The sequence below is a fragment of the Mirounga leonina genome, unplaced genomic scaffold, assembly GCF_011800145.1.
Source record: "Mirounga leonina isolate KUSES-001 unplaced genomic scaffold, KU_Mleo_1.0 Mir_125, whole genome shotgun sequence".
In the NCBI taxonomy this organism is placed as follows: Eukaryota; Metazoa; Chordata; class Mammalia; order Carnivora; family Phocidae; genus Mirounga; species Mirounga leonina.
Window position 1 is genome coordinate 14677417 of NW_023270305.1, and position 17677 is coordinate 14695093.

A 17677-nucleotide genomic window follows, 5' to 3' on the forward strand; every position below is an offset into this window, starting at 1 on the left:
GTTAATCATTGTCCTTTTATTCTCCAACACTTATATTTCTGTTTCAGCATTTACCACACGATGTTATAACTTAGCTGTTTAGACATCTGTTTTCCCTATTAATGTGAATTTCCAGAATACCGGGGTCATATTTATCTTTGTAGTCCTAGCACCCAATATAATGCCTAGGACTTAATAGGTGCTCATTAAATGATTTATGAATAAGTGAATGGGGAGGCAGCTGTTGCTGTAGTTATGGACACCAACTGTACCAATATTTGTGTCTGTAAGAGGAAATGTGCTGTTGATTTTCTAACCTAGAACATTTTCTGATTTTATTTTTTCTTTTTGTGCCTCTCTAGACTTCAAAGCAGCATAAATTGAAAAAGATCCAGAAATTCACAGGTCAGAAAGATCCTATCCTTTATTCTTCAGTTCAAGGCTAAATGACAAATCAACTGTGGGTCTGCTTTAAGACTCCAGACTTTAGTAACAGGTAGAGGGAGGGAGGTTGAAAAAGATTACGTAAGTGAAAGAAAGGTGCTTATTCTTTCTAGCAACTTCCAAAGAGATATAAAGAGATTTACAATTCATCCTATGCTTCCTTTCCTCATGCTTTCTTTCCTAATTTCCTCTCGTGCAAAACTCAAAGTTTCAGGAAAGAAAATTGGTGAGATTAGCGTTTAGTGCAGGAAGTTTCAATACTTTTTTCCCTGTTATGGGCACTGGATAGACTCCTTTGGAGGAAAAAATATGTGTTATAAACTTTTGTTTCCCCTACTCCAACTCCCTACTACCATGATTGTTCCTGCTCTTTCCAATGGCTTAATCTACTACATGGTGAAGGCAGCATAGTATAGTTCAAAGTATAAAAACTTGAGACCTGGGTTAAGTCTGGGCTCTACCACTAATTAACTTTATGAACCTGCACATGATTTTACCTTTTCTTATTTGTGAAATAAGGGGGTGGAACAAGGTGGTATCAACAATTAGGATGCTAAAATCTTCTTTACCTCTGCTCCCAGCTTCCCAGTGGGAAGAAAATCTCAGGATGGTTTGCCCTGAAGCTAATCTGACACAGTGAGTAAAGTTGATCTTCACTATCAATTCTTTCTCTCTCCAGCCAAACCTACTGATAAACTCTGTAAAGGTTAGGAGAAAGGTACCTAGTATTGTTTTACTTCCCTCACGATTATAGCTGTTTCCTTTCTAAGTTAAGTCACCCTTCTTATTGGTTTCCTTACTAGTACTTTAATATCACTTCAATTACATTGACACACCCTGTTGTATCCAGCTTTTCAGGACTCCCTGTGGGATGGGCCCAGGAATATATACTCTGGTCAATGGACAGAAGTCTTCAACAGATCTTCCAACATCTGGAATGTGCAAGGTCAGGGAAGGTAGTTTCTGGGAGGAGGTTGAAGGTGGTGGAAGTTTTTGTTTTTGTTTTAAGTAAACGCTACGCCCAATGTGTGGCTTGAACTCACAACCCTGAGATCAAGAATTGCATGCTCTACCAACTGAGCCAGCCAGGCACCCCAAAGGTGGTAGAACTTTTAAGAGAGAAGGAGGAAGAGACTGAGAAGGGACGTAGTAGAGAGGGAAGGAGGGATGGAAAGAGAGAGGGAAAAGAGAGATTGTTAGTTGGTTGGTTATTTACTTAGTTTTGGCAGTGGGGATAAACTCTGGGTCCAAAGGTTTAAGAACAACTGGTCTATGGATCATTTCTGATTGGTAGAGGATCATTTCCTCCTGGTAGAGGAATTCTATCCATAAGTAATTGATACTGGGGAAAGCAACCTCTTTTGTTGTTGTTGTTCCCCCTCAGGCCAAAATATTTCACATTTGAAATAGCCAGTATCTTTCCCTTTTCCTACCTTTTTCTGCCTCAAAGCAAATGGAAACTTTTCTTTATTTCTTAGATCAAGTCTTATGGAATTGTGTTTGCCTGAACCACAGGATATGATTTCTTCCTCCACCTCCTCTGTGCTTGTGGCTCAGGAGCCTATTCTACCCTGTTGTGGCTGTAAGAAGGCAAAACATTCTACTGACCACAGCATCTCCTCTGGATCATCATGCAACAACTCCAGCCTGTCACACCTTCCTGTCTTTTCTGAAGGAACAACCGGGAAACTCCGGAGCCATAGTTTACCTCTTTTACCCAAAAACCAGTCTTCTGTGTTTAGGAACCAAGGCACATCCCTGCGTCCTTTTCAGCTCTCAGAGTTTGGGAAATCAAAACTTTTTCAGAATTTGGCAGCTCATTCACCCTTAAGATCCCAAAGCTCTTTTATCAACTCTGTGTTCGAATCCCCAGATCTCTGCCAACAAGAAAAAACAAAGAATGGGAGAGAGAGCAAGAAGCATTTGACATCGGATCATAGGCCAGATTTTGTTTTCAAGGCAAGACCACGATTCTCGGGATGGGCTCCAATCCGGCTCTCTCCTTTGGCTAGGTGGGAGTTAGAGGGACATATGGCCTGGAAGGTTTATACTTTGAGGGAACAAATAGTGCCTCTGCCTGTGAGGGAATCATGGGCAATGCTGAATTATTTAATTGAGGCACAAGGAGGAGTTCCTGAACCAGAGAAACCTCAAATCCAGGTATCTATTCCCATTCATCAAAGCACTGAACAAGGTCTCAACAATAAATCCCCAAACTGTCCATCATTTCAGCTCCATGTGAATATTGGAGTGGAATCTGGATTAAATAGAACAGAAACAAAAATTTCACACTCACTTATCCCAGGTAAGCAGTCACAACCTGGAGATGGCCCCCAAATCCTTGAAACCAGGCCCTTAGTTACATCTTTGGGCACTCCACCTCCCAAGAGTTTAGGAGCTGACATAATTCAAGAGGAAACCACTTTACTGCAGAAGGAGCCAAAACATGTCCTGGAACCTAATATAGAGCAGAGGGTCATAGATCTTCCAGAAAAAAGAATACAACAGCGTAAGACCCACGTGACTAATGTGGAGTTGACCCCAAGGCTACCATATCAAGTTACAGATAGCATAAAGGTAACTCCTTTGGCATTACTTCAAGTCATGGATTCAATGGGGATGATCCCAGAATCACATTCAGAAGTGAGAGAATCTGTGGGTTTGTTCCCACAGCCACCAGACAAAGTTGGGAAACCAATGGAAACCATGAAAAAAGTGAGTGTAAGCACAAAACCATCATATCAAGTCACTGAATCAGTGGAGGTAACACCAAGTCCTCAGCATCAAGTTATGAAATCAAAGATGACCTCAAGAGCACTGAGTCAAGTCACAGATAATGTGGAGGTAACTCCTGTAGCATTGCTTCAAGTCATGGATTCTATGGGGATGATTAATAAATCACATGCACATATCATAGAATCAGTGGGAATAACCCCAAGAACATCATCTCAAGCCATGCAATCAGGGGAAATCAACACATTGTTGGACCATGAAGTCATACCACCAGGAAAGATGAGTCCAAAGGCACAACATGCACTTGTGGAAACTGTGGAAATCACTGTAGGACCACAGCCTGAAGTTAGTGAATCAGTGGACATAACCTCAAAGCCACAAAGTCAAATCATAGAACCACTGAAGATTCCTTCAGGGTCAGTATGTCAAACCACAAGATCATTGGAAATGATCTCCAGTCCATTGCATCAAGTTATGGATTACACAAAAGTAACTCCAGTGGCACTATTACAAGCTATGGATTTCATGGGGATAATTCCACCAGCACAGCCACATGTTACAGAATCTGGAGATTCACAATCTAAAATTGCAAATTTGGCCCCAGGAGAAACTCAGCCAGATGGTTTGACTTCTTCTAGCTCTCCTCCTACTATTGGTCCACCTGGAGTTGTAGAATCTGTGGGTTTACCTCCAAAGCCCCCACTTAGAGTTACAGAATCAGTAGGGATGATTCCAATGCCATCACATCAATCCATACATTCTTTAAAGGTAACTCCAGTAGCACTGGAGTCACCCATGGGAATGATCACAGCACCACAATCACAAGTTGTGGAAACTCAGGATTTGATGGCAAGGCCAGTATCTCAAGTCAAGGAATCTCTGGAGTTGACTCCTGGGTCATGGATTCAAGTGGTAGACTCTGTGGAGATGACTCCACAACCATATCATCAAGGCACAGAAACTATGGAATTAACCCCAGGGCTACCTCATCGAGTCATGGAATCTCCAAGGTTGACCCAGTGGCATCAAATCTTAGAATCTTCAGAGATGAGTCCAAGGCAAAGCCGTCAAATTATAGAAACTATGGAGTTGGCCTCTGACCCTGTAATCAGAAATCTGACTGAGTCGACACAGTCACAACATCAAATAATGGAACCTTTAGGGACAGTCCCAAGGTCACTGGGTCAAAGCACAGCATCTAAGGGAATGAGCCAAGAGCCACTGCATCAAGTCACAGAATCTGCAGTAATGACCACTCCATCACTGCTTCCAGGTGTAGAATATTTGGGGGTGAAGCCAATGCCACAACTTAAGGCTGTGGATTCTATGAAGTTATCCCCAGGATTGCAAAATATAAAATCTATAGACATAACCCCAGGTCCAGTCCCACAAATGGTAAAATATGGACAGCTGATCCCAACTGTGAACCCTATAGAATTGGTCCCAGAACTTCAACTGCAGATTGTAAAATCTAATGAGTTGGCCCCTATTCCACAGCTGGAAAGTGAGAATTCTGTGCAGTTAGCCCCAGGGTCTCAGCTTCAAGGTGTGAAATCTATCCATTTAACCCTAGGAAAACAACAACAAAGTGGAAAATCTGCTGAGTTAGCCCCAGCACCACAGTTGCAAAAAAGGAAATCGATAGATTTGAACTCCAGTTCACAGTTGCAAGGTCTGGAATATGTTCATTTGGCCCTACCATCCGAGTTTCCAGATATGAAAGCTGTGGAGTTGACCCTAAGACCACTACAGGAAGATATGAAATCTGTGGAGTTGGCCCCAAAGCCATGGTTACAAGATGAAAGATCTAAGGAGACAGCCCCAGTACTATTGCTTAAAGATGTGAAATTTCCTCAAATGGTAGAATGTAGAAAGTTGATTCCCAAAACACAGGTAGAAGGTATGAAATATGAGGAGCCGATCTCAGCGGCACACATTCAAGCAGTAAAATCTGTAGAGCTGGACCTCATGCCAAATCATCAAGCCACAGAACCTGAAGGATTGACCCCATGGCATCAAGCTTTAGAATCTTCAAAAATGATCACAGAGCCAGGATGTCAAGGAGCAGAAGCAGAGTTGACCTCTGACACTTGTCACCACGGGAAAGAATCTATGGAGTTGAAAAAATCATCTTTAAGAAGTGCTCCAGGGCCATTGAGTCAGACTTCAGAATCTATGCAGGTGAACTCAGTGCCATTCCAAGGTGCTCTTGAGACAATGCTCCAAGGTGTAAAAGCCTTAGAGACTCGAGGGTCTCAACACATAATACAAGAATCTCCAGAGTTGGTACCAGAATCAGAGATGCAAGGAATGAACCCAGAAGTGTTGAACCCAGAGTCCCAAGGTATGAAGTTTGTTCATCTGAATCTAGGACCATATTCAGAATTTATGAACTATAAGTTGAACTCAGAACCACAATTTCAAGGTGTGAAATCTGTGCCATTGACCTCGGAACCACAGCCCCAAAGTACAAAACCTGAGGTGTTGACTCTAGGCTCATTAATGCATGGTAATACATTTATGGATTTAACTGTACCACTGGAAGAATCTAGGAGGTTAATTCCTGAAACACAGTTACATGTTGAATCAAGGAAGCTAACCATGGAACCACATTTACAAGCAATGAAATCTGTGGGTCCAACTTCTAGACCAAGGCATCAAGACACACCATCTGCAGAGTTAGCTTCTGAGACCTGGCCACAAGAGGAGGAATCTGTGAAATTAATCCCACAGCAAATCGTGGAAACTACTGGGATAATGCCTAGGCCATGTTTTCAAAAAATTTCAGAGATGTCTCCGGGGCCAGGCTATCAAGACACAGAAACTCCGAGGCTGGTTTCTGAGGCTTTGCTCCAAGTGGCATTGACACAAAAACCAACAGGTCAAGTTATAGAATCTACAGAAATGACTCTAAAGCCACGCCTTCAAGTTTTTGAGCCTTCAGAGATACCCCTAAGGTCAGAATATGAAAACACAGAACCTTTTGGGTTGGCATCGTTTCAAGTTGAAAATACCCAGGAGCCAATGCCAGTACCACCATATTCAGTAAAAGGATCTCCAGAATTGACTTTAGGACCAGGAATGCAATATGAGAAATCAGAGCCACTAATGCAAAATTTGAAATCTGTGACGTTAACCCCTGAGTCATCCCCGTTAGTGGTAGGATCTAAACAATTTCTCACAGGACCAAAATTACATGTTCTGGAGTTGACCCCAGAGCCACAGTTGCAGGGAGTAAAGTCTATGCAGCTGGATCCACAGCCACAATTACAAGATGTGGAATATGTTAATTTAATCCAACAACCAGCTACTACTGGAATGGTAGAATCTGAGAAGCTGGTACAAGAACCAGTATTACAAAGTATAATATCAGAGGAATTGACTAAGGGGGCACAGCTTCAGGGTGTGAAATTGACCCCAGGGCCACATTTGCAAAGTGTCAGATTTTCAGAGTCATCTCCAGGGCCACTTCTTCAAGGAGAAAAACCTGTAGATTTAATCTCAGGGTCCCCACATCATAGTGTGAAATCTGATGAACTGACCCCAGGTTCCCCAATGCAAGAAATCAAATTGTCAGATTTTATCCCAGGGCTGAAGCATCAAAGTGTTATGTCTGTACAATTGTCTCCAGAACTACAAACTCAAGGTATGAAATTTGTGGAACAAAACTCAGGACTATGCTTGCAAGATGTCAGGTTTTCTGATTTGACCTCAGCACCAAAGCATCAAGGTTTCAAACATGTGCAATGTATACTGGGAACACAGCTTCAAGATATACAGTCCTTAGGATTTGTAACAGAATCATCTTTGCAATCAAGCCAAGGGCTCTTGAGTGAAAATATGAAATCTCTTCTGTCTATTGAAGGATCACAGTTTCACAGCATGGAATCTATGAAATTGACCTCAGAACTACAGTTTCAAGGTGTGAAGTCTCAGGAACTGAACCTAGGGCCAAGACAGCAAGATGTCAAATTTTCTGAACTGACTTCAGGGCCAAAGCTTCAAGGTGTCAAATTTGGGGAGCAAACCCCAGGATCAGTGTTTCAAGGTGTGAATTCTGTGGAGATGACTCCAGAGTTAGGGCTTCAAGAATCTAAATTAGCAAAGATGTCTCCAGGGCTTCAAGATATAAAACAGGTGGGGCTTAACCCAGGGCCATGGCTACAAGATGTCAAATTTTGTGATCTGACATCAGGAACTCAACCTCAAGGTGTGAAATCTTCAGACTTAAACTCAGGGCCACAACTCCAATATGTGAAATTTTTTGAGTTGACCCCAAAGCCAAAGATGCAAGGAGTAAGATCTATGGGGTTGTCCCCAGGACCTCAAAAGCAAGTGGTCAAGCCTGAGATGTTACCAGAGACACTGTTTCATGGTGTAAAAAATTTAGTGATGGATCAAATGTCAAACCTGGAAGGTAACATTTCTTATAAAATTGTCTCCCAGCCACAGAAACCAGATGCAAAATCTATGGAGTTGACTCCTGAGTCACAGTTGCCAAGTGTAAACTATTCTGAGTTGACTAGAAGACCACAGTTTCAAGGTATAAAATCTTCTGAATTGATCCAAGGGCCACAGGTGGGAGGTGTGAAACCAATGGAGCTGACCCCAGGCTCAAAACTTCAAGGTATAAAATCTGAGTTGTTGATCTCTGAGCTGAAAGATGTGAAATCTGTGGCCTTAACTACAGGACAGTGTCTAAAAGGTATGAAATCTATGTTGCTAACCCCCAGTCCACAGCTGGAGGGTGAGAAATCTGTGGAGATAACTGCAGGACCATGGATAGAACATGTCAAATCTGTGAAAAACACTGAAGATACCAAGCTTCAAGGTGCAAAATCTGATTTGATTCTGCATGCAAGAATTCAAGAATCCAAAGCTGTGGAAACTGTGGAATTGAAATTTGGGCCAAAGATGCAAGGTGAGATATCTGTGCCTTTTGCACCAGGGCCATTGCTCCAAGGGTCTGAACTGCAAGGTGTGAAACCTGAGGAACTGACTTTAGAGCCACAAACACAAGATACAAAATTTGTCAACAGTACCCCATGTTTAAAGCATCAAAATTTAAAATCTGTAGAGGAAACTCCAGATTCAGAGCTGCAATATGTAAAATCTGTGAAGTTGACCCCAAGGCTAAAGAACCAGGAAGTAAAATCTGTGAAAGTGACCAGAAGACCAAAGTTGCAAGGAGTAAAAGCTGTGGATTTAGCCCCAAGGCAACAGTTTCAAGGGATGGCACTTGCAAATTTAACTTCTGGACCAGAACAGGATGGCACGATATCTGTAATCTCACCAAAGCAGCAATGTGTGAATTCAGAGCAATTGAAGAGAGGGGCTAAGTCAGATGATGGAATGTCTTTGGAGTTAATTCCAGAGCTAAAACTTAAAGGTAAAAAATTAGTAGACCTCAATTTTGAGTTACAGTTTGAAAGTATGAAATCATTTGAATTGACTTCAGAATCAAATATTCAAGGTTTAAAACCTAAAGAATTCAAACTTGAACCAGTTGAACCACAGTTGCAAAGCATAAAGTCTCCTAAGTTGACCCCAGGGCCACCGTTGCACCAAATAAAACCCTCAGAGTCAGCTTCAGAACCACAACTTTATGTAAAAACCGCTGAGTTAAAACAAGAGCCACTGCTTGAAAGTATGAGATGTATTCAGTGGATACCAGGACCTAAGTTCCAAGCTGTGAAATCTGTAGAGTTAAATCTTGAGTCACAGTCTCAAGGTGTTAAATCTATAGGGTTGAAATCTTTGATACAGTTAAGAGATATGAAGTCATCTGAATTGACTCTAGGGCCAAAAACTCAAGGTACAACATACACAGAGTTCAACCTTGGGCCACAGCTGCAGAACGTGAAAACTCCCGAGGTGCTCCCAGGACCACAGCTGCAAAAAGGGAAGGCTTTGGCATCAACCTCAGAGCCACAGCTTCAAGATGTAAAAACTATTGAGTTAAAAAAAGAGCCACAGCTGGAAAGTATGAGACGTATTCAGTGGATACCAGGACCTGATTTCCAAGGTGTGAAGTCTATAGGGTTACAATCTCAAGGTGTCAAGTCTGTAGGGTTGAAATCTTTGATACAGTTAAGAGATAGAAAGTCATCTGTGTTGACTCCAAGGCCAAAGCTCCAAGATACAGGACCTTTGGCATCACTCCAGGAACATCAGCCTCAAGACTGTGATTTGAAACCTTGTCTACAGGTTAGAAGTGTGAAATCATGTGACCTGACTTCAGGGTCAAAGCTCTGTGATATGAAATCTATGCCATTGAAATCTAGACTTTGCATGCATGATAGGAAATCTCCTAAATTGACTGCAGAACCAAAGCATCAAGAAATGAAACTCTTACAGTCATCCCCAGGAGCACAGCTTCAAGTTGTGAAGTCTCTAGTGCTTACAGAAGAGCCACAGCTTCCTGGCATGAAATCTGGGGTATTAAGCCAAGGGTCACAATTACAAAGCAATACAAATATAGAGTTGAACTCCCCACTACACTTGAAAAGCGTGAAGTCATCTGAGTTGACTCTTCAGACAAAGCTTCAAGGTATGAAATCTGAGAATTTCAACTCTGGGTCACAGTGGCAAGATCTAAAAACTTCTAAGTTGTCACCTGAGATAAAGTCCCAAGATATGACATTTACTGAGTTAAATACAAGTTCACAGTTGGAAGGTACAACATTTTCTAAACTGACTGCAGGGACAAAGATTCAAGGTACCAAACGTACAGATTTCAACCTTGGGCCATTGTTACAAGGTGTGAATTCTTCTAAAAGGACCTCAAAGACAAACCTTCAAAATGTAAAACATAAAGAAAGCTGCCCCAGTCCCCAGGTGCAAGTTGTGAAATCTTCTGACCTGAGCCTGGGATCAAAGCTTCAAAATATGAAATTGGTGTTCAACCCTGAGCCACAATTTCAAGGAGTGAAATGTTCTAAATTAATCTCAGAAACAAAGTTTCAAGATGTGGAATCTGTGAAGTTCAAACCTGGGCCACAGCTGAGAGGTGTGAAATCTTCTGAATTGATACTAGGGACAAAACTTCAAAAAGTGAAATCCATGGATTTCAAGTCAGGCCCACAGTTGCAAGATATGAAATCTTCTAGGTTGATCATGGGTATAAAACTTGAAGATGTAAAATCTATGAATTTCAAGTCTGGACCACACTTGCAGGATGTGAAATCTTCTCAAGTCATCGCAAGGGAAAAGCTTCAAGTTGTGAAATCTGTGGAATTGAAATCTAGTCCAAAGTTACAAGGTGAGAAATCTTCTGATTTGACCCCGGGGAGGAAGTTTTCAGGTGTGAAATCAGGCCCACAGTTACAAGATGTGAAATGTTCTGAGTTGATTATGGGTATAAAGCTTCAAGATAAAAAACCTGCAGGGTTCAGTTCTAGATCACACTTTCAAGGTATGAAATCTTCTGAAGTGATCCCAGGGCCAAAGCTTCAAGAAGTGAAATCCTCTGAGTTCAACCATGGTCCAAAGCTACAAGGTGGGAAATCTGATTTAACTCAGAAGAGGGAGCTTCAAGGTATGAAATCTGTGGAGTTCAACCCTGGACCACAGAGACAAGGTGAGAAATCTGATTTGATGCTAGAGTATAGGCTTCAAGATTTGCAATCTGTTGAGTTAAAACCTATTCCGCAGTTACAAGGTGTAACATCTTCTGAATTAACACCAAAAACAAAGCTTCAAAGTGGAGAATCTGTGGAGTTCGTTACCAGACCCATGTGGCAAGATATGAAATCTCTTGAATTGACTCTAGGTGCAAAGGCCCAAGATATGAAATCTTTGGGGTTTGAGTCAGCCCCACAGTTACAAAATAGGAAATTGCCTATGTTGACACCAGGGGCATGCCTTCAAGATATGGAATCTATGAAATTCAACCCTGGGGCAAAGTTGCAAGGTGCAAAATCTCCTGAGTCCATAAAGCTTCAAATAATGAAAACCACGGAGGTCAACCATGACCTAGAATTCCAGGTTTCAAAACCCTCTGAGTTAGCCTTGGAATCAAAGATTTGCAGTGTGATATCTTCTGAGTTCAAAGCTGGGAAGCAGTGGCAAGAAGAGAAATCTTTTGAGTTGAAACCATGGCCAGAGCTTCAAGGTGTGAAATTTGTGGTCTACAATCCTGGACCACATTTGCAACATATAAAATCTTCAGAATTATGCAAAGAGACAAAGCTTCAAGATGTGAAATCTAGAGAATTCAATCCTGAGCAACAGTTACAAGATGTGAAATCTTCTGAGTTATGCCAGGGATCAAGGCTTCAAGGTATGCCATCTTTAGAGTTCAATCCTGGGCCACAGTTACAAGAGATAAAATCTGAGTTGTGCACAGACATGAAGCTTCCATATGAGCAATTTCTGGAATTCAAGCATCAGCCTAAATTACAAGGTGGGAAATCCTCTGAATTGAATCCAGGGCCACAGCTTCAGTGTGTAAATGTTAGGGCATTCAGCACTGGGCCACAATTGAAAGGTATAAAATCTGAGTTGAATCCTGGGTCAGAGCTTCAGGGTATAAAATCCCAGGTGTTCTGCCTTGGACCACCTGTACAAGGTATGAATTCTTCTGCGTTTATTTCAAAACCAAAATTTGGATGCAACTCTGAGCCACCCTTGCAAGGTATAAACCCTTCTGAATTAACTTCAGTATCAAAACTACAAGGTACGAAGTCTTCTGAGTTGAGTTCAGGGACAGAAATTCCAAGGGAGACATCTATGGTGTTCAACCCTGAACCACATTTGCAAGGTTTGAAATCTGAATTGATTCCAGGGTCAAAGTTTCTTGGTGTAGCACCTATGGAATGCAACCCTGAGCCACAGATTAAGTGTGTAAATTCTTCTGAGTTGAATCCAGAGCCCAAATTACAATGCATAAATTCTATGGGGTATGAACTTGGGCCACCTTTGCAAGGTATACAATCTTTTGAGTTGACCTCAGGGGTTAAATGTCAAGGTATGGGATCTTTTGATTTGAATCTGGGGTCAGAAGTTCTAGGTATAAAATCTGTTATGTTCAACCCTGTGCAACATTTACAAAACGTGAAATGTGAATTGACTCCAGGGACAAAGTTTCAAGATATAACATCACGGGAATTCAACAGTGGCCCACAGCTGCAAGGTGTGAATTCTTCTGATTTGAATTTAGGGTCAGAACTTCAATGCATAAATTCTATAAAGTTTAATCCAGGGCCACAGATGCAAGGCATGAAACCCTCTGAATTGAACCCTACATCAGAATATCAAGGTACAAAATCTATTCTGTTCAACCCTGGGCCACATTTGCAAGGTGTAAAATCTGAGTTAATTCCAGGGACAAAGTTTCCAGAAATCCAGTTTTTGGAGAATCACTGTGGGTCACAGCAACAGGTTGTGCAGTCAGTGTTCACTTTAGGCTCTCCGTTAAATGGTATGAAATCTCTCTTATTTTTACCAGAGCCACTGCTTGAAGATGTAAAGTTTGTGAAGATGAACAAAGAGCCATTGCTTTGTGATGCAGATTATGTGAAACTGATTTCAGGCTCTGAGCTGCAGAACTTGAAATGTGAGATGTTTGCACTAGAGCCATGTTTAAAAGAAATGAAATCTGTGGCGTTAAATCCAGGGCCACATCCTCAAGGTATGAATTCTGGGGAGTTGCCCTCACACCTCAGGCAGCACAGTGTGAGATCTGTGGTGTTTGCACCAAAGCTGTGTTTTCAAGATGTGAAATCTCTGGAGTTGAGCCCAAGGCCACAGCCTCAAGATGTGAATTCTAAGGATTTGATTTCTTGCCTCAGGCAGAAATCCGTGGTGTTTGAATCAGAGCCATGTTCTCAAGATGTGAAATCTTTGAAGTCAAACCTGTTGCCACAGCCTCAAAGTGCTAATTCTTTAGGGTTGTCGTCACTAAGGTCACCAAGTGTTAATTCTGAGGTCTTTGCTCCAGAACCATGTTTTCAAGATGTGAAATTCGTAGAGTTGACACCAGGGTCCCAACAGCAAGGTATGAGTTGCCGAAAGTTGATTTCAGGATGGCAAGGTATGAAATCAGTGGTGTTGGCACCAGAGCCAACTAAGAAGTTCATGCCAGGACCAATGTTGAGTAGTGTTAAATTTTCAAATTTGTCTCTAGAATCACAGCAACAAGGTGAGAAACCTTTGGAATTTACTCCAGAACCAAAGTTTCAAAGTATAAAACATGTGAAATTGTCTTCAGTATCTCTGCAACAAGATATAAAATCTGTAGAGTTACCACCGGGGTCACTGCTTCAAAGAACAAAATCTGAGGAGCTAACGCCAAAAAGAAGCTATCAAATCACAGACTCCTCTAAGATAATCCCTAGGCCAGGGCATCAGTTTGTAGAACATGCAGAGATGATCCCAACACCAAAGCATCAAATCTCTAAATCTGTGAATTTGATTTCAGTACCAACTTATCACATCACAGAAAGGTTGGCACATCAAGGCAAAGAAACTGTAGACAAACCTGTGGGGTTCACCCCAAAGCCAACAAGTAAAGCCATGGAATCTTCAGGAGTACCTCTAAGGCTAGATCTTCAAGTACCAGAATCTGTTGATCTGACTCCTGTGCTAAGGAATCAAGACTCTAAATCCTTAGAATTAACCCTAAAGAAAATCCCAGAAACTCTAGAGTTGCTCTCTCAGTCATGGCCTCAAGTTAAGGATTTGGGGGAGTCACATACAAGGCCACTGCAGCAAGTTGTAGGCTCTGAAGAGATGACACCAGAGCCCAAGCATCACACTACAGAAACTATGGGGTTGACCTCCAAGGCAGGGCCAAAAGGGAAGGAATTCTTTGGAATGACCCCAAAGCCAGTAAGTAAAACCACTGGATATGCAGAGAGATTTCCAAGGCCCTATCCTCAAGCACTAGAATTTGTGGAGGTGATCTCCGAGAAAAGACTGCAAGGGGAAGAATTGGAAGCACTGACTACAAAGTCATTACATCATGTCCCAGAATCTCCAGAGGTGACACCAGGGCTAGGATATCAAGTTCCTGAATTTGTGGGTTCAACCTCTAAGCAATGGCTTCAAAGAGAGGAATCTTTAGATTTGTCCCCAAAGGAAACAGGTCAAGTTGCAGGACATGCTGAATCTGGAGAGCTCACATCTGAGACATGGCAGCAAGGGGATAGATCAATGGGGCTAACACAGTCACAGAATCAACGTATGAAATATTCACAGATAGCTCCAGGACTACGGAGTCAAATTACAGAATTTATGAGGATTACTCCAAAGCCACTAGATCAAGTCACAGGATCTGCAAAGACGCAGCTTCAAGCTGCTCAACCAATAGGGATAACCCCAGTAGCCCCCCCAAAAGTTATTGAATATGTGAAAGTGACTCCTGGGCCACCACTTCAGGTTGTGAAGTCTGTACCATTAACACCAGGGCCAGCCTCTCAAATGGTAGACTATGTTGAGTTGACTCCAAAACTGCAACATGTGAGACCTTCTGAGTCTACCTCAGGGCTATGGTTGCAAAGTGTAAAATCAAAGGAATTAACCACACAGCCAAAACACCAAATTTTGGAAATAATGAAGTTGACAGGGTTTCAAATTGTAAAGACTGTGTTAATCCCAGGGCCACCACTTCAAATTGTAAAATCTGAGGAATTAGCACCAGGACCAATTCCTCAGATTGTAGAACCAATAGGAGTAGCCTTAGGATCAGCTATTGATTGTTTGGATTTATTCCCAAGGCCACATCTTCAAGAAATGGTAGAACCTGTAGAATTAACTCCAAGGCCAAATACCCAAGTAAAACCTGCAGAATTACTCTCACAGCCAGCATTTTCATTTGAGGAACCTAGAGTGTTCACTCATGAACAAGGGCTTCAGGCTGTGAAAGCAAAAGGGATAAAAATAGGGCTTCCTCAAATCATGGAATGTAAGGATTTGAATCTAGCACAGGTATATCAGAATAGGGAATCTGAGGATTTTATGTCAAGAGAGGAGTTACAAATAGGGAATTATTTCTCTAGATTTCTACAGAACTCTTCAAACTCACTCATCTCAAGCTCTGTTGAAGCATCTGAATTAGGAAGCCTTTGTAATTTGGAGATGCCAGAAGTATCAAGGGCCTTGGATATAAAAAACCTTGGGACAGATATTTTGCAGCCTGAAGAGTCCTTTATAGACCCTACTGTGATACAAGCTTCAACCCTTCCCTTGTCCCTTCACAATCAACCCTCTGATAAGATAGCTAACACTGTAGAAACCCCACAATTTGAGATCCCAGGAGTGGATGTCATATCTAAGAGGACTGATAAGAAGCAGGTGGAAAAGCTAGAGAATTCACTCCAGTGCCTATCCCAACATCCACTGCAAAGCTGGCGATCACCATCTAGGACCTTCCAGTCAGGATCAGGAACTCAAAGAGGCTTTACCTGGTCTGTCCTGGGCAGACAACAGAATGTCTGGGAGAATCACTCCTGGAGACAGCGACTACCTAGAAAATATCTCTCCAACATGCTAATGCTGGGGAATGTCTTGGGAACCACTATGGAAAAGAAGCTTTGTTCTCAAACATCTTTAACGGGAAGAGCAACTGAAGATATCTGTCAATCTATTCAGAATTTATTTGGGGTTCCAGCTGAACTGATGGAATTTTCCCAGAGTCTGCTAGAGAAGAGTCGAAGTATTATTTCTCAGACTTCAGTGTTCAAAAACTACATTCAGAGACACACTTCATGCCATGGTCATCAGCAAAGAATAGCTTTAAGGATGTGGACACGTAGCTCCATGTCCTCCATAATACAGCAATACTCTGGGAGTAGAACAAGAATAAAGAAAGATTCGAAGCTCAGTGATATATCCCAGGAAGTCATTCAGCACATGCCTGTTTCACGTACAGGGGGCCAGCCTCCTGCCACAGTAGGTTTAGAGTCTTCCTTCAATATAGTTTTCACTAGGAAAGATTCTGTTCCAGTGGAAGAGAGTGAGAACTCACAGAGTAATTCACAGACGAGGATTTTTGAGTCCCAACAGTGTCTCAAGCCAAGTTACCTTCCCCAGGCCAAGACTGACTTCTCAGAACAGTTCCAGTTGCTACAAGATCTGCAGCTAAAAATAGCAGCAAAACTGTTAAGGAGTCAGATACCCCCAAATGTACCTCCACCTCTAACTTCAGGTTTAGTTTTAAAATACCCTATCTGCTTACAGTGTGGCCGATGTGCAGGATTTAATTGCTGTCATAAATTACAGGGCTCTTTTGGGCCTTACCTTCTTATCTATCCACAGCTCCACCTTGTAAGCACTCCTGAAGGCCACGGAGAGATTAGGTTGCATCTTGGCTTTAAGTTGCGAACTGGGAAAAGACCCCAAGTCCCAAAGTACCACAGAAGAGACAGACCCATCACACCAAGGAGTCCTATATCACCATCACTAAGGAAAGCTAAAGTCTATACTCAAGCTTCCAAGAGTCCTACTTCTACAATAGATTTCCAGTCTGGATCTTCCCAATCTCCTGTACAAGTCCACATCAGGCGAAGGCAGTATAGCGGCCCTGACCTAGGAAAGACAGAAATTGGAGAGCTGGGACACTATGAATTTACTCAAGTTCACTCTCTACCAGAGAGTGACTCTGAAAGCAATCAGGATGAAAAATGGGCTAAAAGGAGAACCAAAAAGACCCATAGTTCAAAATACCCAATGAAAAGAATCACTAAGGGAGGCAGAACACAAAACACAAAGTTCTACACAAATGGTAGAACCACAATACGGAGTCCTTCTAGGGACTTACCAGCCCAGTTAAGAAGGAAGAGGAATGGAGCATCTCACACGATTACTGCCTCTTTAAAAAGACAATCTAAGAAATCCTCCCAACCCACATTTATTCAACTGCTTTTTCAAGGCCTAAAGCAAGCATTCCAGACAGCACACAGAATTATGGCTTTTGCTGGGCCAAAGCCTGAGGACAGGTCAAGGCCAGACCATTTGCGCTCAAGCAAAAACCACCATCTAAAACAAAAAGCCAGAGATTATTCCTTATCAAGAGATATCAAAAGAGACAGGATGCCAGTTGTCAAGCTAAAACCAACAGACATAACCACTAAGCAGGAGAAGATATTATGGGAAGAAATAGAGCAATTCAGATCACCTCAACAACCAAAAAGAGATAGCTCTTTCCAACTCAGACGTACCCAACTGCCCAAGCCAATAGTTTCTAAAAGAAGTGCCATTTTCAAAACCACTTCAGTCGGACAGCGTATGGGTATTGTTCAAAATGACAGTAGCAGCAAAGCTAAGAAAAACTTCTGCAGAAGTGAAATCTCTAGCCAGGAGTCCAAGAACTCCAAAACAGGAACCAGAGTTCAAGCCCGAGGGAGAAATCTACATGGTTCACTTAAGAGAACCTCACAGAGTCACCTTAAAGAGAAAATCACGCCCAAGAAGCGAAACCACCATAGCTTCTTAAGGGAGAGAACCCCGTGTAATTCCTCTGAAAGGAGCCATCGCAGTCCCTCTGAGAGGAGATGTCGCAGTCCCTCTGAGAGGAGCCGTC

General features: G+C 42.2%; 1 protein-coding gene across 1 annotated transcript in view; it reads left to right on the top strand.

Moving 5' to 3' along the window:
• ZNF512 (zinc finger protein 512) overlaps positions 1-17677 on the top strand; it is a 95969-nt gene that overhangs the window by 45598 nt on the left and 32694 nt on the right. Inside the window, 2 exon segments of the mRNA XM_035000530.1 lie at positions 342-384; positions 1005-1059. Of these exon segments, the coding sequence (XP_034856421.1) occupies positions 342-384; positions 1005-1059 (98 nt within the window).